The sequence below is a fragment of the Neovison vison genome, chromosome 6, assembly GCF_020171115.1.
Source record: "Neovison vison isolate M4711 chromosome 6, ASM_NN_V1, whole genome shotgun sequence".
NCBI lineage: Eukaryota > Metazoa > Chordata > Mammalia > Carnivora > Mustelidae > Neogale > Neogale vison.
The window spans coordinates 75,899,905-75,921,468 of record NC_058096.1 but is presented as its reverse complement, the minus strand read 5'-3'; the positions used below and the strand labels follow the sequence as shown (position 1 = coordinate 75,921,468).

Genomic DNA, 21,564 nt, shown 5'->3' with positions numbered 1-21,564 from the left:
CTCTGTCTAGATACTTTGTTCTTTAAAGGCTGTATAGAGGTCTACTATAAGGATGTACTACAATTACAGCAGGGTACCACAATGTACATTATTGCTGGGATTTTGGCTGCAGTGTTAACTTTAGAGAGATTACCTAATTGGTTGTGAGCAGTCAGTTACCTTGTATAAAATTCTAAGGTTGTGGTTTTATCTGACCTACATTACCTTAATTATACCTTTACAGCACTGTGCATATAAATGAAACTAATCTGGGTAATAGTACAGTAGAACAAATATTTTGCCAGTTCTTAAAGTGGGAAACATGTTTATTAACATTCAAACTCCCTTCATACAATGCCATATAAAAATTCTCAGCATTTTGATTATACATAAGTCTATATTTTCTACAGTTATAATGTTTAATTTAGCTTTTCATAATACATTGTTTACATCATTAGTTCTGTTAAACATAAGCAGTTATTTTCAAATCCAATACTTGAACAATTTGCTCTGTACACAGTTGAGCAGGGCTAATTAGCATAAGATGCTTTTTGTTAAGAGGTATATGATCTGAGTATTAATAGTTGCTGAAGTTTGGTATTTTTATACAGCATTTTCTTTTTGCTTTGATCATAACACAAAACCCTTAAGGATACTGAAATTCAGTAAGTAAAGTCCAGAGACATTTACTTTAGCTGATGAATCAAATTCATACATAACACTATAGTATTTAAAACTTTGAGGAAAAAAGAAACCTATAAAATCTGCACTAGTACAGACCCTTCCTATCAGGGTAAGACTGCTTGGTAATAGAAAGGAAAAAGAGCTTTGAGTTTCTTTGTGGTGCTGATACAAGGAAAAATGCTAAATTGTCACCTCTCCTGAGTGATGGCAATTTAGGAAAATATCAGAACAAATATATTCCAACTCAGTAACTCTAGGTAAACTTTATGCAAATGGGAGTTGGCTTAGCTCATGCTAGGTGGCCACAGCACTCACCTTGTATGTAAAACATGAAACATTTTCATACTGGGATCTAGGTCTTAATTGCGAGCTATACTGAGGAATTTTTAAAAATATTTTGGCTATATTTCATTCCAGAAGAAGGGTTGATTTGATGCTCGAGCACCAGCCTATGACTAGTTATGTGAAATGAAGTACACTCCTGCAGATAAATGCCAGATCAGAAAAAACCTGTTTCAGTAATCTGATTAAACTGTAGAATACTAAAAAATAAGTTATCTCTACAGGAATCTCTGAAGGGAGCAAAAAAATCAAATTGTATACCTAAATAAACATTTATTAGGAAATAACCAATCACCCTCTCTGAAGGTCAAACAGTATTTGCTATGTTGTAATCCCGTTCACCATTAGTCTGCAGTTGAACTACAACACTATGTGCATTAATTTCGTTTTCTGCATCACTACTGTCGGTATCTTCATTGTCATCTTCTTCATAGTCTGAAGATTCTGTCATGTTCTGATGTGAGCGGGATTCCGACAAAGCCCCAAATGACTGGGTGCTGACAGAAGCCAAAGGTCTAAGTAAAGGGGTATGTTCTGACACTTCATTTTCTTCTTGACTACTGTCTGTGTCAGAGTCTGAATCGCCTTGAGAAGGAACAACTTTTTGCTTGCAGACGGGACAGGTTTTTTTGGTTTTAGTTAGCCAGGGATCTACACACTTGCAGTGGTAAGCTGTTAAAGCAAAATACACATCTTTTAGATAGCATACTGAGGTTAAGAATATTACATTTTTAATTTCTTGCCATGTTTATTCTGTTCTATATGTATTGTATAGGGACAAGAAAAGTTCGTAAGTTTTTATAAATATACCTCCATCCTTTAATGACACCACTAATTACTACAAGACCTGGCTCACAGTATGCTAATAACTATTTTGTCTCCTTCTCTAATATTGAGCCTACATATCAATTATACATAAATTCAAAACAGCATGTAATTATTCATACCATGGGAACAAGGAAGGATTCTGAGCTTGTCTCCGTCTTCATATTCATCCAAACAAATGGCACATACATCATACTCATCTCCTGTGACAATAGTAAATAAAATTAATTAAAAGATGTACAGAAGTGTTCTTTCCAGCTCTAAGGTCTTCCTCAGTCGATTATTTTAAATGTCTTTTGATTGATCTAACTGTAAATGATACTTTTTTCTTATTCTCTGTCAGATCAGGGAGCTGCTTTAAGTTCAGGAACCTGAAGTTTTAAATAATTAACCTATTACCTAAAATAAGAAACTAAAAGTGGATGTCAAATTTGTTTAAGTTTACAGAAGAATTTTATTAATCATAACTGGAGTAGTGTTTTACATGACTATTCATATGCTAGTATTGAAATATTTTATGCCAAAGACAACAAAATTTAACTATTTAGATTTCTTTAAAGTCTCAGTAATTTTTAAAGTAAAAATGGAAACATTAGAATATACTCAAATTTTTTTTTTTGTTATTGGAGAAACATTTGGAATAAGACCTCTACTAGGCTTCAAAATCTTCATTCCAACATTTACTAGCTCTGTGGTGCTTTAGCAAGCTACTTAGCCTTTGTCATCCAGTTTTGGTATCTGTAAGAAGATTCTATACACTTTACAGGTTTGTGAGTAAATAAAGGGCCAGGCACAGAGATGGTCACTAAATGGTGTTCATTAATATTGCCTTCTTAATTTACTGTTGAATTTACCACCTTTATAAATCATGAAGGATTATTAATTCATAGCTCTTTTTGGAATTCAAGTGTAGTTTTAAAGGAATTGGCAGTCCCATAGCATCTTTTTAAGTTGAGGCAATAGTGGCAGTGACCACTGTGACTGCTTTCAATTCAGTGTTTTCCATTAAATGTATAGATTAGGTAAAAACTTAAAAATCTCAGGGAACAAAGGACAATTCATTGCCTATCCCAAACACAGGGTAACAACACCTTGGAAGGCAGGTCAGAAATAGTCTGGATTTCTGATATGAATAGAATGAGAGTTCAAGCCAAACAATCCCTTTACCATCCTTTAGTCATTTAAAATAGCACACTCAGGAAGAGTCCCCCAAAAAAAGCTTTCAAGAAAATTACTTTTTGTTCAGTGTTTTGAATTTGGTTATTACAGTACTGAGTACCAAATCATTCTTATAGCAGATAGAAGCTGCGAATTTAGAACCTTGTGTGTGGAATTTGTTGAGACTGATCATATGCATCTAAAACTATTCAAGACTAAAGGACTCCAATATATCTGCAATTATCTGTAGTTACACAGTTGGTCCATTTACATCGACTTTGAGGACAGTTTTAATAAGCAAATCAGTCATCACTGATTTCTCTTACAAATCAAACTTTAAAATGTTATGACTTTGTAAAAGTGCCCACTAAACACACATCGTTACCAACGAAGGAGGTAATCTGTTGGATAAAGGCCCCGGCCATCTTCAAAGGGACAGTTCTGAGGCACATGGTTCCTCAGTGGGGCTCTGGAGGATAGAGACCCTGGGGGATAGAGACCCAGCTGTCCACAATAACCAGCTCAGTAAGATACACTTCGTTTTTTCATTCCCTGTCTCACTCTTCCTACTCCCTCCCTCTTGCTTCCGGAGATTATTTCCCAAAGAAACCACTTGCATCTCTGTCCTTGGCTTTGTTCTTGGAAATTCAAACTTAAGTTTTAAGCATTGGATTTTTAGTAATTTCATACTGCTTTCCTGTTGGAATTACTTAGATCTTCAGCAAAGAGTAGTATGTTATGATCTTCTACTTGTATTTTACTACCATTTGTGAGTCCTCAGGTGCATCATTTTTAAAAATAAAGACAAGTGCAAAACATGCATCACACACTGCATAAAATCTAAAGGAAATTCAGCTACTGAGAAAAGTATCATTGGAAACCGCTATTACAGAAGCTAAACTGCAGAGTTAAAAGTATCTATCAGGTTAAATTCTAACAGTATTAAGTATATTCTTAAGGCTATCATTGTACCTGTAAAAATTATTTGTGCCAAACTTACTGATTTTGTATAAGTGCACTGACATTTATTTGACCATCTCACTGATCTAAAATAAGGAGTAACTTCCTATAGCTATTTTTAGCCAATACTTCTTACAAATGACTTTTACAGTATAATTTGTGTTAATTCAGTTGGCACCAATGATTTTGAATTTAAAGTGAAATATCTCATGATTTAGTTCCTTATAAAATGCTACACATTTTTCAGGGAAAAAAACGATAGAGTTAATATAACTGAACAGGAACAGACTGGTCCAGAGCTGTGCCTGAAAGCTCTAAGCATCATTTAGGTAGGAAGGTTATCCTGATTTCTCTAGGTGGGCCTGGTATAATCACAAGAGTCCTAAAAAGTACGAGGGAGGCAGGAAAGCTCAGAGTCAGAGGGGAATATGACTATGGATGACTGGTCAGGGAGATACAGTGTGACTGGCTTTGAAGATGGAGGAGAAGCTAAGTCAAAAGCCAAAGACTGGTGGCCTCTAGAAGCTGGAAAAGGCAAGGAAGTGGATTCTCCCCTAGAGCCTCCAGAAAAGAAGACAGCCCTGATGACATCTTGATTTTAGCCCAGTGAGACCTATGTCAGACTTCTAACCTACAGAGCTCTAAGTTAAATGTGTTGTTCGAAGCCACTAAGTTTGTAGTAATTTGTTACCACAGCAATAGGAAATTAATACAGGTAATATTGGGGTTAGTCCTAAAAAGTCCTAAATGTGTGGACTCGATGCTTCACAGTCCCTGATCTTTCTTTTCTTTATAAGATGATGGGTCAAGATTCAAAGGTACAGTTTGTGATTGTGGACTAGACTGGAACTTAGTGCTTTGTAGAGAGTTAACCCCCCGGCCTTGGACTTGTGATGAAATAGTAAAGCATATGTTAGAATGTTAGGGATTTTCATCCTGATCATTTTATTGATTAGCTTTGCAAGACACATCTCCATGTGTAGTATTCTCAAAGGGAAAACAAAGATATTAACGTATCTGTATCTTAGGATTGTGGATTAAAAGAAATAACACAAGTTGAATACATAGTGTTTGGTGCAAACTGGCTGGAAAGGAATACTGACTTAAGACACGGTGCACTGAAGGCTGGGGGAGGAGCCTGCTCTCTAACATCCCCACGTGCTGCTGTCACATCAGAGGAACTGTACGCTTACAAAGAGTCAGTGGCAATGGTCACCGAATGAGGGTAATTATGTAATTTAATTAAATTAAATTAATTTAATTAAATTTAATTATGTAATTTAATTAAATATTCAGCAGTCCTTGATCTGTGAGTATAAAAGACTGGTTTTATTTGATAGCTAGGTTGACTGTATTAAGAAAGAACACTTAATAAAAGCTAGTTGCTCCCCCAGCCCCTCTCCAGCCAAAATGAGAATACATGAAGTACAGGTGAGACTGGACAAATTTATGTTTATAAAAGCAAGAATGAAAGAATCCAATTTTTGTCCCATTTAAAAATGCCTAAAACTAAAAATGGTAGGAAATGCATCATGTACCATAACAACTTGGGGAAGTCCAGTCAGTGGATTCATACTCAGGATCATTGTCCAACATCAAATAACTATTGAGCGCTTAAAGGTAAATTTAAGGCATTTATCTTTATGGTTTACAACTTGAGCAGATTTTTAAAATAACCAATTTGTGCATTGGTTCCGGTAACATAAAAGGGTTTATAAGTGGCAGTAAACATTTGTTTTGTTTCTACTAGCACCATTGCTAGGAAGTTTTGCCTAGTATAAACTAGTGGTTCTTAACTGGGGAAGATTTTTGTGCCCCCCCGCCAGCCCCTAGGGACATTTGGTGATACCTGGAGACATTTTTGGTTTTCACAACTAGGAGATGGTACTCTTGGCATCTAGTAGGCCAGGGATGCTGCTAAACATACTCCAGTGCTCTGGACAGCCCCTCAAAGAATTACCCCATCTAAAACGCCAATGGTGCAGAAGTTGAGAAGCCTTGATATAAAACCTCTCCAGGCTTTGTCAAGCAACAACTTTGCATAGGTGTTAAGTTACGGAAGGGTGAGATTCGGGTCACTTATCTGAAACAGCATGGACACGCTTCTGTCTAGAAGGCTTCTGGCACGGTCACTTGAATAATGTTTTAGAAGAGTTTCATGAATGCACTTTAAAGTCCCATCAATCTGGGAATGTTGTATGAGTGGACAGAACTTTGATTTTTCCTCTATGGACCTGTTCTTCCTTAGCTTCTCTCCTAAACACTAGATACAGCAAAGGCACAGAATAGGAATCACAGATGTAAGGCCATCATTGCAGTAGCACGAATAGCTGATCGGGTCTGGACATGCCACTTTCACTTAGGGCCACCATTCCATCTGTCACCAAGTCCTATAAACTTTATCTGTGAAACATATCCGAATGTGTCCCTTTCTCATTTACTCAATTACTCTGGTCTAATAGCCTGGATTACTAGAAGAGCTTCTAGTCTACATTCTCTGTTCTTGCCTCATGTGGTAGGTTTTTTTCCTCCGTAACAGCCAGGGTGATTTTTTTTAATACATCATATCAATCTCATTTAGATAGTTCCCTATCTCACTTAGAATAATCCGAGCTTATCATGACCTTCATAAAGCTACATATCTGACCTTCATCTTCCTCCCATCTCCTCTCACACAAGCCTCACCCCCCTTCACACAAGTTTCAGCTACAGTGGCCTTGCAGTCATGAACAAGCTAACACAGAAGTTAAGTGGAGACCTGCATTTAGCTATAACAAAAACATTTGGACTTAACATTAGGTACAGAAAGAGGAACCACAGTGTCTAGAGAGGACTTAAAAAATGTCATCTCTAGATGAAATCTAGAGATGACTAATTTGAGAGAATCTAGCTCTAGCGCATACAAATTGATGGAGAGCTTAATTGTTCAGTTTAATAACAAGATAGTCTAAGGCTTAAAGTCAGCTAGAATAGGTTTCGTCAAAGTAAAAGACAGTGAACATTCAAGGGCTAACTAAACACAGGTTTCATGAGAGATAATAAACATTTTTAAAGAATTTGCCCAGGGAAGATGTTAGCATTGGATTCATAAACTTCAAAGCAAAATTACTGTTCTTGTAAAGAAAATTACCTTGCCACTTATTTCCTACTTCAACAGTGAAGAAAACAATGACAGCTCTTTCTAGCAAATAAACTAATTTTTTTTTAAAGATTTTATTTATTATTTGACAGACAGAGATCACAAGCAGGCAGAGAGGCTGGTATAGAGAGAGGGAAGCAGGCTCCCTGCTGAGCAGAGAGCCTGATGTGGGGCTCGATTCCAGGATCCTGGGACCATGACCCGAGCCGAAAGCAGGGGCTTTAACCCACTGAGCCACCCAGGTGCTCCTGCAAATAAACTAATTTTATCTTCTCTTCTCCCCTCCTTCATACCAGTTCCCAAGAATTCTTAACAAGAGACAAGAGGGACAGAATATTTTTAAAACCAGATTTGCTTGAGACTTCTTTGATTATTTTTAACCCCTGAGCAAAGGAACTAATAATTGCTTTTAAGGTTACATTAAAGGTAGTTAAATATAGTTATAAAAATTAAAGCATGTCTCATTTGCTGAATTAAAGAAATAATTTATGAAAAGTATTGCTCTACTTTTACATCTTCGGCTTTAAATGTGCTGTTGCTTTTTTTCCCCAATCTCTAAAATCATATCTTCTGTTTTTTAGGCCTATCTTGGAAAGTCTCCGTGATTAAGCTATAAAATAAAAGGGCCTGCTAACTTAAAATTTCAAATATGAAACCCCATTTTCCCTCCTCATTTATAACTCTGGGATCTGGCTCCTTCACATACTGCAGGGGAGACAGCTCCCACAGAGACAGCCTTAAATGCTTAGTAGAAGGAATGTTAAGTGAAAACAGAAGGCTTTTTCATCTGCTAAGAAACATGGTGTATAGTAACCAGTCTTTATGATTACAGACTTGGAGAAATACATTAACTGAATGACTCAGGAAACGTCAATTGAAGAGCTATTTTTGAGGGCAGTAATGAGTAATGAAGAGCTCTATAAGGCAGTTGACTGCTTCAGAAGCAAGAAAACTAAAAACACTTTTATATGTGCTAGAAATTGCTAAGTCAGTATTTAAATCACTTAAGTATTAATCAGCACAAACACTTCTGAAAGAGCTGCCAAGTGAAGATCAATACAATAAGAAGATTTAAGGTTACTGTGTATCCAGGGCACTGTAAACCGTGCCAGGGTTGACTGACCTGTTCCCCACTTGTCCCAGTGCCTCAGCGTGCTGGTTTCTGACTACAGACTAGGCCTATGGAAAACTTCCAAATGCCAAATTCTTTTTGTTTGTTGGTAAGTATTCCCAAAATACTGTAACTTTCCTTAAGTTAATATTTCTACTACATTCTAAAGCCTATGAAAGTTCTCTTAAGACTTTCATGGTTTGGTGCTGTGACTCACTGGAGTGGTGAGTACCACAGAAGTGTTCTACATGTTTCAATAATCCATAGTGTTTACAACCATGAGGAAATTGCAGTAATTAAGTTGAAAATTTTTTTCTAACATATATGCGTAAACTTTGTCAAAACCATTAGCCTAAACTAGAATATGCATAACAAATAGGCCTCTTTTTTCTTTAGATGTTAAATCTCATGACAGCTAAAACATTTTAAAGCAAAAGTACAACTAGATCAAACTGTGGGCTATTAGAAACTTCAAGTGTAGTATTTATAAAGCTGCATATTTCTAAGCTGCTTCATGATTTTGATAATCTTTTTTCATCTATAAATATCTAATGACTGAATTTTAATAATACTAATTTTTATTATGTAAGGGTTTATTTTTGTAATACTAATTGCTCCCATCTGTTGAGGTGTTACAACAAATGTACATATTTGCACAAGGTCACATAGCCAGTAAAGGGGGCTCCAGAAGTCCAGCCTAGGTCTGTCCGACTCCAGAGTCCATCCATGGTCTTAACCATTATGCCTGTACTGTGTTCTGTGTACTGTGTTCTAGCACATCTACTTAGAATTTAACATTTAAATAATCTGCTCTGATTCACAATGTAAAAAGAATAAGAGGTTAAGAAATACTCTTAAGCTACCACTTATTAGAAATTAAAATGTTTCTAGTTCATAAGCCAGAGCACTTTCTAACTTCAGATTGCCACATATGGAGAAGGAACAAAGACAGTTTATTTCTCTCTCCCATGGTTTCATATTTTTACAACCCTTTCTTGGATGCTAAAAAATAGCAGCTACATTCTAGAAGTTTAATTAAAGGTCAGATATTTCTTATGTATTCAGATGATGAAATGACAGTGCATGCAGAATAAGGAAACAAATGATTCCACTGAAGAAAAGAGCAGTATGTTGTCAACTTTGTTTTTGGAAATGTATTCATGAATTACTTAACTAATTGAGAATAAGAATAAAAAAGGATTGCCTTAGAGGCCATAAATAAATCCATAGAACAAGCTTAAAATTCAAATCCAAGCATTGGCCAAGTTCCACTTGGAGTGATTTTCGTTTCGTTTCTTTTTTTTTTTTTTTTTAAGATTTTATTTATTTATTTGACAGGCAGAGATCACAAGTAGGCAGAGAGGCAGGCAGAAAGAGAGAGGTGGAAGCAAGCTCCCTGCTGAGCAGAGAACCCAGCACCCTGGGATCATGACCTGAGCGGAAGGCAGAGGCTTTAACCCACTGAGCCACCCAGGTGCCCCGTGATTTTCTTTTTAAACCTAAGGTTTCCCTGTGTTAGTCTTTATTGGTTCTAACCTGATTGCATTAGGCAAGTAAAAGACTGTTAGACCTTAGATCTTTCTGAATAGAGGAGCAAGTGGATTAAAAGAGGTCATTACCCTGAAGTTTAAAAAGCCAAGTTAAAGGGATTTTATAATGATAAATATATCATTATTTAAGTACTTGAAGTTTCAAGTACTTAAAATACTTTAATACTTTTACTACTAAAAAGGTTTTGTTACTCTTTTTTCATTATTTCTTTTCAGGCCCCTAGGAAATCAGGATGTACAACACCCTTGAGAGCCAACTTCAACAAACTCACATTTATGTATGTGCTTAAATACTTGTGTGTTCTAATCCAATAATTATTTTTCTTTCCTCTCATATAAAAGAAATTAAAAAAAAAAAAAAAACTTGAGCAGCCTCAGCTACCCTTGGGGTATAAGGTGGAAGATGCACTGGTCCTACATTATTTTTGCATGTAGCCGAATTACTTCTAGATATTTAACGCTTGTTGACTAAATTGGCTAGTATTTAATTAGAACTCTCAATGCAGCAAAAGTGACTATAAAAAAATAATACATAAAATTTCCTTCTAAAAAGTGTAACTGGTAAGAGAACACTAAGATCCCAGTAGAAGTGTGAGCAAAGGAAAAGACCAGTTACAAAACTTATCTTGTTACGGTAGAATATGATGAAATGAGTAGTCTCATATTTCAGTAGACCTGAAACTTCAGGAAATTAGTTTTATCTCATATACATTCTTTGACATAGTAAGTTGAGGAGAAAAGTAAGTGCAGGGTTGGGGAGAGGACTAGAAGAGAGGAATGGGAAGGAGTGAAGTCCAGAGGCAATTTATTTTGAAATGGTAGTGACTGAAGAGGAAAGATAGGATAGGTAGTGTTTGTAAGTATAGTGTTTGAAGTCAAGAATTTGCATTGCAGCCCTGTCACTTATGTGTACCCACTTACACACTCTTAGGTAATCTACTTAATTTTTCTGAGTCTCATTTTCTGTATCTATAAATGGTCATGGTAGTACTTTTCTTAATTGTGCTGCTATGAGAACTAAATGAGATCATGTATATGATGTTTGCTTGGTTTGCCTTTTTTTTTTTTTTTTTACAGAACAGGTGTGATACGTGATACATGCCCCCAAGATATTATCAAACTTTTATCGGGTACAGTACCCATCCCAATCCAGTTTAATCTCAATTAACTAATTTGGCCTAAATTACACTGACTTCTTCTGTTAGAAGTTAGTGAACTGAAGGCACGGTTCTCTCCAGTAAACAGCTACAGGCAAATGATAAAGGTCAGGAGTACTAGATACAAACCAACCCTCTCAATCCCCTTCAGTCCACCTCAGAGCTACACTGCAGATCTTGGGATCTTGTTTCTGGACACGAAATAATAAGATACCTCACCTTTAGGTAACTCAGGAATGTACTGATTTCTCAGAAGCCATAGTCACAACATAACTTCTACCCAACTTGGAACCTCATTATATTACTGCTTTGTGACCATATGTAAAGTGCTCCTTTCGAGAAACTTGAAAAACATTCCCTATTCTGATTTTCTTAAGAGTAAAATCAGACTGATTTTCCCTTGAAATAGTTCAACACAGAACAAAATACAACGAGCATTGGTTATAGATTCTTAGCCTTATGAAGAGATGAACTTTTACTCACCAGCATATCCCTAGAGTTTGGTACAGTGGTTGGTACAGAGTGGGCTCCCAGTAAATACATGCTGAATAACAGATCCCACAAAGACCCTGTTTGCTCGTGCTGGACGCTTAACAAGGAAGCCTCTGCCTCTCACCTAGAACATACCACATGGACTCTGACCACTTCACTTTCCACCCCTAGTCTGTTCTCTATTCACCAGCATGAGGGATCCTTTTCCACAGTAATTTGAGCTTGTCATTCTTATGCTCAAAAGCCACCCAAGTTACACCATCCTGCAATAAAATCACAAGTCCTTGCCACAGCATGCTCTAGCCCTCTCCTCTCTAACCACTCTCCCTCTACATCCTACTGTGCTGGCCACATGGCTCTTTCCTATTCCCTGAATATATCAAACACACCGCTGCCTCAAGGCCTCTGTAGTTGCTATTCCTCTGCAATGTTCTCTCCTTCCTTTTGCCCCTCCCCGCAGTTTATTCTCTATTCAAAGTTTCCTTCTCAGAGAAGTCTTTCCTGTCTTTTCTAATAGTATTCCATTCCCTCTCCCATCACTCATCATTTGTTTTTCTTTATTGCACATAACTGCTATGTTATGCTAGCTCCACATAAGCAGAATTCTTTTTTTTTTTTTTTTAATTTATGGCAGTTTCCTTAGCACCTAGAACGGTGCCTCGCACATAGTAAAAGTGCTCAGTAAGTATTAAGTGAAGGAATATATGAATAACTACACCCCAGTTATTCTCAGAAAATCTTGATCTCTACGTCCAGCTGCTCATTGGAAGACCTAATCATATAAACCTAAGTATGAATAGCTAGACATTTTTATATAATGTAGATAAATTCTGAATATCCTGACTGATGGAGTAAAGCTGTCCTCAGATTTTACTGTCCAAATCCAATGTTGAATATACCAGCCAACTCTTAAGACAACAAAAGTACTACCCGGATTATAATGTTTGCACGTGGTAATATAATCTACTGACAATCAGAAGATCTACAAGAAGGAAGAGTTTGCTATGCTAGCAGATACTGGAGAAAGGTTCTTAGGCACCAGGGTTAGACCTTAAAGATAACCTGAATTTAGAAAAACTAAGGAGGAAAAGATACTACTGGAAAAGCAACAGTTGAAAAGTATTTGCAAAGAAGAAATAAACATGACAAAATCTAAGTTATGCAAGGTTGGAGATAAGGAGTAGTGGAAAGTAAGGTTAGATGGGGATGGAGAAGGCAAATTATGAAAAGCTCTAAGTACTAAGATGAAGATTCTGATCTGATTTCTCAGGGTGTAGAGATCGATTGAAAGCTTTCAAGCAAAGCAATGACTATGTATGAAAACAGCATCATACCAGTTCTTCATCACTGTGCTGAAAGAAGCCAAGCCTGGGATGTAGAAGTGAGCCTGGACACAGACTGACTTGTTTGACACTCCCAAGGTTCAAATAACAGGACAGGCTTGCATGACACAGTAATAATAAGAACGAAGAGAAATGCAAAGATGATGTATGCATTTTAAGTAATGGCTGTTTGCTTAACTTCTAAGTGTTTCATTTGGCATTATTAGGATACAGAACATAAAAGCAGGCAAGGGACTGGAAACAGATTTACAAATTGGTAATTTCTTTTTTAAACTAAGAATGGATAAGTTAATTCAAAATATTAAAGAGATGGTTAGTATTTTGTGAGTGTATTTTATCCTAAAATAATGCGTGACTATTGCTAAAAACTAATTAGAGCCTGAACAACATGTGCAGCTCATTGAGACTGCGGTGTGTCAGATGTACTGTCTCTGAAAAGACAAAGTCTTTATCTACTTTTCCTCATTGGACCATACATTTTATTGTAATATAGGAAGTGTTGTGTTGTGGGCTCCTGGGTGACTCAGTTCGTTAAGCCTCTGCCTTTGGCTCAGGTCATGATCTCAGGGTCCTGGGATCAAAGTCCCACATAGGGCTCCCTGCCCAGCAGGAAATCTGCTTCTCCTTCTGCCTCCCCAACCCAACTCATGCTCATTTGCTTGCTCTCTCTCAAAAATAAATTAATAAAATCTTTTTAAAAAAAATATTGTATTGTGATGGAAAGCCATACTTTCCATGTAAGTATATATTTACAATATATATAGTGTATAATATATATTAAAGTAAATAATATACATAAGAATATATATTAATATATATTTTAATAAGTATAAAAGTAAATTGCATTTGCCCTGTTTCCATTGCATTAGAAATTCTTTGAGAATGGGGGTCACATTTCTGATCCAGAAGTTTTCTAAAATGTCCATTATAATAACAGACAATGATATTTACTTGGCAAATACAGAATAAGTGCCTGCTAGACACCATGAACTGTACTAAAGCAGACCCTAAAGAAGAATGGGGACTCAGAGATAAACAAAGCAGGAAAGACCAAAAAAAACTATACAGAGGTATATGTGTGTGGCACAGGAAGTAGCTCATCTGGCTAGAATTTAAGATGCAAGGAAGAGAACCAGGATGAGGCTAGGGATATAAGCTGGGCTCAGACCATAAGGACCTTATTCTAAAGTACTAAGTTTGGTTTGGGAGTGGAATGGGGAGGGCAAAGTGCGGGGGGAGAGAGAATCTTAGCATGCTCCACAAGCCCAACATGGGGCTCTATCTCACAACCCTGAGATCATGACCTGAGCCAAAATAAAAAATCAGATGCCTACCAGACTGAGCCACCAGGTGCCCGTTTGATTTTATTCTTACATGTAAGTGATTCTCAGAATAAACCATAGAGGTTTTCTTGCTGTATTTAATTATGGACAAGGAGCTCCGACTGCCAACACCAAACACAGTGGCTGGTCAAATATATGCTAACGCAGTAGGAAAAACAGTTTTGGACATGTTACATTTGAAGACTGTATAGGTTATCCAGGCAGAAAGGTCTTTTGATTAATTAGAGAGATGGGACTGGACTGAAGCTTATGAGAAAGGTCTGTATGGGACATAAAAGCTTGGAGGTCATCGGGAAATAGCTCGCTAGGAAGAGGCAAGAACTAAGGAGAAAATAATCTGATAAAAAACCCACAGATCTGTGCCTAGCACATAGAAAGCTCTCAAATGTTTACCATTATTATAAGCAGTGGACCAAACATATGGCAGCAAGGAGATTCCTATTTTACAGGAGGAGGAGACTAAAAGTACTGATGACTGATTATAAGCAGTGCTCCCAAGTGCCTGCCTACTCAACCTACAACCAGCCAGGAAGGAGAAACATGCATATAAGAGAAGCTACTAATGGCAGTGAGTTGCATATGTAAAGTATATGAAAGCAGAAAACCGAGAAACGTTGAGAATCTCTGCACTATGCTGTACCTTTATTACCCCTGCAAGGGCAGAAACTGTAACCTAACTTTGTAAATGTTTCATTGCTTCTTTCCGATCGTGGCCAACATGGAACCAGTTAATGACTCAACGTGTTCAATGACTAAAGTCACACAGGACGATCAGCCTATGAAAATGTGGTGGGAAACACATTTTTAAATAAAAATATTAAAATGTTTAAGAAAATCTTTAAATAAAAGTCATAAGATATGTCATGGATAAAGAAGCCCAATGAGGCAATATATGTAAAAGCATTTCCCATAACACAGAGCACTAAACAGATGTGATTTGCAGTTAGAAAACAATTGATTCTGAGTAATTGGGAGGAATAACCATCCAGTAAGACACAAAGCAGACACTGTCACATAACAACTACACATTTCTTTTTCTTCAGAACTTAAGACATTCTGAATATATAACCTGGCCTATGAGATTTCAGAGATTCTATGGTTAACATGAGACTAGCCTTACTTAGTCCCGGTCTATGATAATTTGTATTTGAAAAGTCAAGATTTTGCATTATTTTCTTCCAACATCTTAGGCACTTATTAGGGCAGGTGGTATCAAAGGGGGAGGTTAAGTGTCAAGGTTATGTGTCAAGGTCATACATCTAATGAATAAAACCAAGTCTTCAGGGACGCCTGGGTGGCTCAGTTGGTTAAGCAGCTGCCTTCGGCTCAGGTCATGATCCCAGCGTCCTGGGATCGAGTCCCACATCGGGCTCCTTGCTCAGCAGGGAGCCTGCTTCTCCCTCTGCCTCTGCCTGCCATTCTGTCTGCCTGTGCTCTCTCTCCCTCTCTGACAAATTAAAAAAAAAAAAAAAAAAAATCTTTAAAACCAAGTCTTCAGGTTCAAGATCTTGTATTCTTTCCACCACACTACTTTGCTGATCTCCTAAAAATTAACTGCTAAGTTCCACATTGCTATGGGATTCAGAAGAACTAGTTACATATTCCTACCCCTCTAATTACTATAGGTATGATACAAATTGCATAAATTAATCTGTGCTAGAAAAAAAACTTGGGAACCACCTATAGGAAAGAAAATGACTTGTAAGTCCAGTGGAATTTGGGGGCTTTCTATAATTCCTAAAATGGATTGATTCCTACAGGGAGAAGAAGTAATACAATGTACATTATTCACTGATTTCTACTGCATTTCCACACCTCTCTTTTTCTTAAAAGTAGTCTGACACCCAGCGCAGAGCCCAAAATGGGGCTCATATTCAAAGCTCTGAGATCAAAACCTGAGCTGTGATCAAGAGTGAGACACCTAACTCACTAAGCCATCCAGGCGCCCCTCTACTGGATTTCCCTTTAGACATAAAATCCAGTAAGAATACATCGTTCCTTTCTTTCTTCTCTCTCTCTCAAATAAATAAAATAAAATCTTTAAAAAAAAAAAAAAAAAAGAGAAGTTTTCAAATATAAACAAAGTAACAGACCACCTCATATACCATCACTGAGTTTCAATATATTCTTGTTAGATCCATCTTCTGCTTAAGTATTATAAAGCAAAATATTGAGAGGTATAATATTTTACCAATGATATGTTTATATATCTCTAAAAAACAAGGACATTAAAAGAACATAATCACAATATTATTATCATATCTAACAAAATGAACAGTATTGTCTCTTTTTATCTTTCTTTGGGGGGGAATAATGGATTTTTTTTTTCAATTTAAACTGTATTTTTTCAGGTTCCAAGATCCATTGTTTATACATCATCCAATACCCAAAGCACACTGTTTCCTCAGTTATCTCAAAACAGTCTTTTTACAGGTAATTTTTCAAACCAAAATCTAAGCAGGGTCCAAACATTGCATTTAGCTGGTAACTTGTCTCTTTTAATCTAAAAATATTCTATTCCTTTTGTGTACCTTATTTGTTAAATAAGCTGGATAATTTTCCTGTAAATTTGTCTGCATTCTGAATTTGGGTGATTGCACAGATTGTTTCTTAAGGTGGTTATAGTGGTACATCAATCATTCTATGTTCAGACCAGAAATTTTCCTGGCTCAGTGGCACCTTTATGCAAATTAGGAAAAAAGCAATACTACCTCAAGGCACATCATCGCTATCTGCCAAAAAATAATTTTGTTACCACAAATAATAAAAATCTGATAACAAAGAATGAACAATAACCTCCTAAAGCGGGGCAGTGTACAATCTGTACAATTTTATATTGCAGCCTGGATTTAGAACTTTAGGTAAGGTAATTTCCCACAAGTAAGAAAAAGTGGGTGGGACTTCTTTTTGATAAACTGGCTTATCACTTCAGTTTATAACTTGAAAGGCATTAAAAAAAAATCTGTTTTCATCATTATCCTTTCATAGTGGAGAACCTGACAGCCCTTCATACTCTCAGACTGTGTAGCCCCAAGCATCTGGACCAGGGTGGGGAAAAAAGAAATTAAGATTTTTGGCAAAAGAAATTAAAAAAATAAATGGTTTCCAATTCTGTGTTCATACCGGAACAATTGTGATATTATCCCTTTCATAATTACGGCAAAAAAAGTAAGGCTTTTTCACAGACAATGAGTATCAAAATGTGTTTAGTCTGCCACTTCTAAGAGGAAATTAATCCATTTACTCATTGATTCTAAATTGTTCTTAATTTGGTTTACAGTGGAATCACAGGTATGCTAAGAACAATGTTTTACACTGTGTAGCCATTTGTGCAAATTAATAACTACTTCATGTCAATGGCTGAAACAGGCCCATTAGCAAAGGCTGGCACTCTGACAGCTGCTGTAAGTTTCGTATTTTTAGGGTTAGTTTAACTGAGTGTAAATGGCTTGTGATTTAATGATAATTTTGGGCAAATATTTGGGTTCCTACTAAGTAAGTGCCTTGCTATGTATGAATGTGAAAATATTACAACCTATGCAAAGAAAATATCTTCAAGATGCAGGCTAATAATTTAAAAATGAGAGGCCTAATTTTATGTATTAGGAAGTCACAAAAAAGTCAAAATGTTTTCTAAACTCTCTATTCAGTATTTTAAAAAACCCAGTTTGGGATCTAAATTTTATAAGAAACTGAAATATGACCATTCCTTCTTGATTTATATTCATTATTGCTATTCTTGCTAGGCATATCCCTAACCATATGCCTAGAGCACAGTAGGTGCCTAGTATATATTAAATGCATGAATAGATATTTAAATATGGAGTTAACTATATAAGGGGAGTATTTTTAAAAGCATTTTTAAAAAGTATAAATCAGTAATGTTAACAAATAATTTTGTTGCTACTAAAATACAAAAAACAGACCTCATGTAAGATTGGTGGATCTGATCAGGCCCTAAAACTTTCTAAGGATACTGGACTGATCTGGAAATGTGTAAAATAACAGCAATTCTCATATAACTCATAGGATGGTAAATTGGTATTTGCCTTGGAGTTTGGCACTATGTGTTAAATTTGATGACATACATATCTATGACTTAGCAGTTTCACTTCTGGGAAAATCGGATCCAGAGAAACAGACACATATAACCAAGGTGTGAAGTAGAAGTAGAAGAAATCAACAGAGCAGGAGGAAGGGCTTTCCAGCTTGTAAGAAGCTTGGAAATTGTCACTCCAGTGCTCACCACAAGAAAAAACTGAACAGACTGAAAATCAACAACTCTTCTTAGATCTGTACATTTGAGGTCACAGAGAAAAAACTGTCCCTAAAACTAGACAGACAGAATGGCAGATACAGAGAATCACAACTTATTAGAGGAGAAGACTTAGGAGGGAAACAACCTGTGGGAACACATATTAAGACAGGAGAACATAAAATATAATTGATGAGGCTCAGTGTGGGCAAGTTTGAGAGAAAACTCTAGCGGGGGGTTTTCTGGTCCAGCATGAAATGACCTTAGAAGTTATCACTCTGTTCTCACAAGTAAAAAGCTGAGCAAACAAAAATAAACAATCCTTACATCTGCCAGGGAAGTGAACTCACTGGGCAAACTGCTGCCCCCAAAATGGGAGATATAGACAGGTAGATAGATCACAACTTTTCACGCAGAAACCCCCTGAGCACTAGCACTTGGGCAGGAAAACCTGAACTATAACTGATGAATTGGCAGAGGCTCAGTGTGTATAAGTCTGAGAGTTTAAAAATCCAGGGGAAATTAACATTTTGTTAGTTTTACCTTGTGGCGCTCTACCAGGTTCTCAGAGGAGATACAGAGAATAATCCCCTTGGTCTTCTGACAGGTGAGGGGAAAAGTAGCAATTCTGAAATCTGCCAGAGCATACTGTTCTTCACAAGCCTACCCTCAAGAAAAACTATCAAACCAGACTGGAACCTACTGGGATCTTTATCACAATTTGACATGGCCAAAGGCAAAGACCCAACTCCAACCTCTACAGCCATCAGGTCCCAACAAAGTCTGGGGAAAAAAGAGAAAAGCATTTGTGAAGTTCACAGCCCAAAGCCACAGACTCACTAAAAGACAGACATAATCACAGGACTACTTCCCCATTTCCCACGCCCCCTCCCGCCCCAACACACACCTTATGACCACACCACCACCAACCTTCTTTCCGGAGTTTCTTTCAATCTGAACATCACGTTTGCCTTTCAACAAAAAATTTCAAGGACACTAAAAGGCTAAAAACAGTCTGAAGAGACAGAGCAAGCATCAGAACCAAACTCAGACATGACAGGGATGTTGGAACTATCAGACCATGAATTTAAGACAACTGTAATAAATATGCTAAGGGCTCTAATAAAACAGATGACATGAAAGAACAGATGGATAATGTAAGCAGAAATATGGAAATTCTAAGGAAGAGCTAAAAATAAATGCTACTGATCAAAAAACACTAACAGAAGAATGACCTTGATAGGCTGGTTAGTAGACTGGACAAAGCTAAGGATGGAATCTCTGAGCTTGTTGCATCCATAGAAACCTCCAAAATAGAAAAGCAAAGGAAAAAGTCAAAACAAAACGACCAAAACACAAGAACAAAATACCCAAGAACTGTAGGATGACTTAAAAAGTTATAACAGATCCATAATGGGAATTATGAGAGAAAGTAAGAAAAGAACAGAAGCAGTATTTGAAGCAATGACTGAGAATTTCACCCATGTTAATCTAAGACAACAAACTAAAAGTCCAGGAATATCAGAGAACACCAAGCAGGACAAAGTCTAAAAACAAAACAAAAACCACCTAGGCATATGATATGATATGAAAACTGCAAAAAATCAAAGATACAAAAAAAGATTTTGAAAGAAACCAGGGCAGCAGGGCAGGGAGGGCAGGGGGAAGGAATGTACAGAAACAAAGATAAGAATTATACCTAACTCTCCTCAGAAACCATGAGAACAAAGAGAGAGTGGAGTGACTGTTTAAAGCCTTGAAGGAAAAAAACCCACCAACCTAGAACTCTATACCCTACAAAATTATCTTTCAAAAGCAAAGGAAAGTAGTGATGTCAGCAAAATGACAGAACAGGAAGCCCTAGATCTGCCTGCAGCCATGGAGACACAGACCTAACACTAACAGACCAAATGTCTCTGTGAGGAATCTAAAAAAACAGTTCAAAAAAACAGATGCAACACCCCAGACATGGGTGAAGCCAACAGCATCAAAGTCCAGTAAGAAAATTCATGACACTATCCACTTACTCAGGGCAGAGTCCCTTTTTCCTAACATCTATTTGGGAAGAAACCTCTAACTCTTATCTTCTACCTGAGAAGGGAAAGGTGTAGAATGTATGTCCAGTGTCAGAATTTTGGAAGGGGCTGCTCAAGGGAACAGTTTGTCTTCATGTGTCCAAGTACTGAGAGGAATGGGAAGCCAGGTCAGGGATCTCTGGAAAAAAATAACCACGCACTAAAGTCTGCAGTACTATAGGCACACACTAGGTAGAGCTCCAGTATCACAATTTATTCTACCATGAGCAGCTGCAGTATTGTACACATAAAAAGGGGGAGCACCTTGAGTAGAAACTGACAAAACTCTTAAAATAGGTGATCACACAAATAAGCCCAGAAGGATGCATACCCAGAGGGGCTTGAGAAATTTCCATTATCTGTAGGTGGGGAGAAAGTCCTGTATTAGAAACCAGACTGTAAAATCTAGGAGAGTTGGTTGATTCTTCAAATGCCAAAATCCTCAAAACAGATAATAAGATACACAAAGAAGCAGGGAAACATAACACATTAAAAAGAACAAATTAAATCTCCAGGAACCAAACCTAAAGAGAGACATAAGTGGCAAAGAATTAAAAAGTATTGTCAGAAGGACCTTCAATGAATTAAAAAGAGGAAAGAAAGACAAAATCAGGAAAAGGATGCATGAAAAAAATATCAACAAAGAGAAACTATGAAGAACCAAACAGAAATCCTGTAACTAAAGAATACAATAAATAAATTGAAAATCTCATAGAGGGTTTCCATAGGAGACTTGACCAAGCAGAAGAATCAGTGAACTTGAAGACAAGCCTTTGGAAATTATCAAGGTGGAGGGGCAAAAATAAAAAAGGAATGAAGAGAAATGAAGACAGCTTAAGGAACATTTGGGACATATCAAGCAGAACAAATTGTACATTACTGGTATCCCATGAGAAGGAAGGGAAAGGGACAGGGGACCTATTTGAAGAACTGGCCAAAAACTTCCCAAATCTGGTAATAGAAATGACCATACAAATTCAAGAATCTCAATTCCAACAAGGATAAGTCTGGAGAGACCTACACCAAAACACATCATAATCAAACTGTCAAAAGTCACAGATAAAGAATTTTGAAAGTAGAAAGAAAAACGTGACTTGTCACATACAAAGTAATAACTTTTAGATCATCAGATTTCTTAGAAGAAACCTTGC

The 21,564-nt window shown here is 36.8% G+C and overlaps 1 protein-coding gene across 4 annotated transcripts in view; it reads right to left on the bottom strand.

The window, feature by feature from the left end:
- Positions 1-287: 287 nt before the first annotated feature.
- Positions 288-21,564, bottom strand: part of RNF13 (ring finger protein 13) — a 155,328-nt gene continuing 134,051 nt past the window's right edge. For all 4 annotated transcript variants that reach the window (XM_044251590.1, XM_044251588.1, XM_044251587.1 and 1 more), the window contains 2 exons: positions 1,953-2,033; positions 288-1,677 (listed from right to left, as the gene is read on the bottom strand). In XM_044251590.1, the coding sequence (XP_044107525.1) occupies positions 1,313-1,677; positions 1,953-2,033 (446 nt within the window). In that variant the 3' untranslated portion in view covers positions 288-1,312. The remainder of the gene's footprint in view (positions 1,678-1,952; positions 2,034-21,564) is intronic.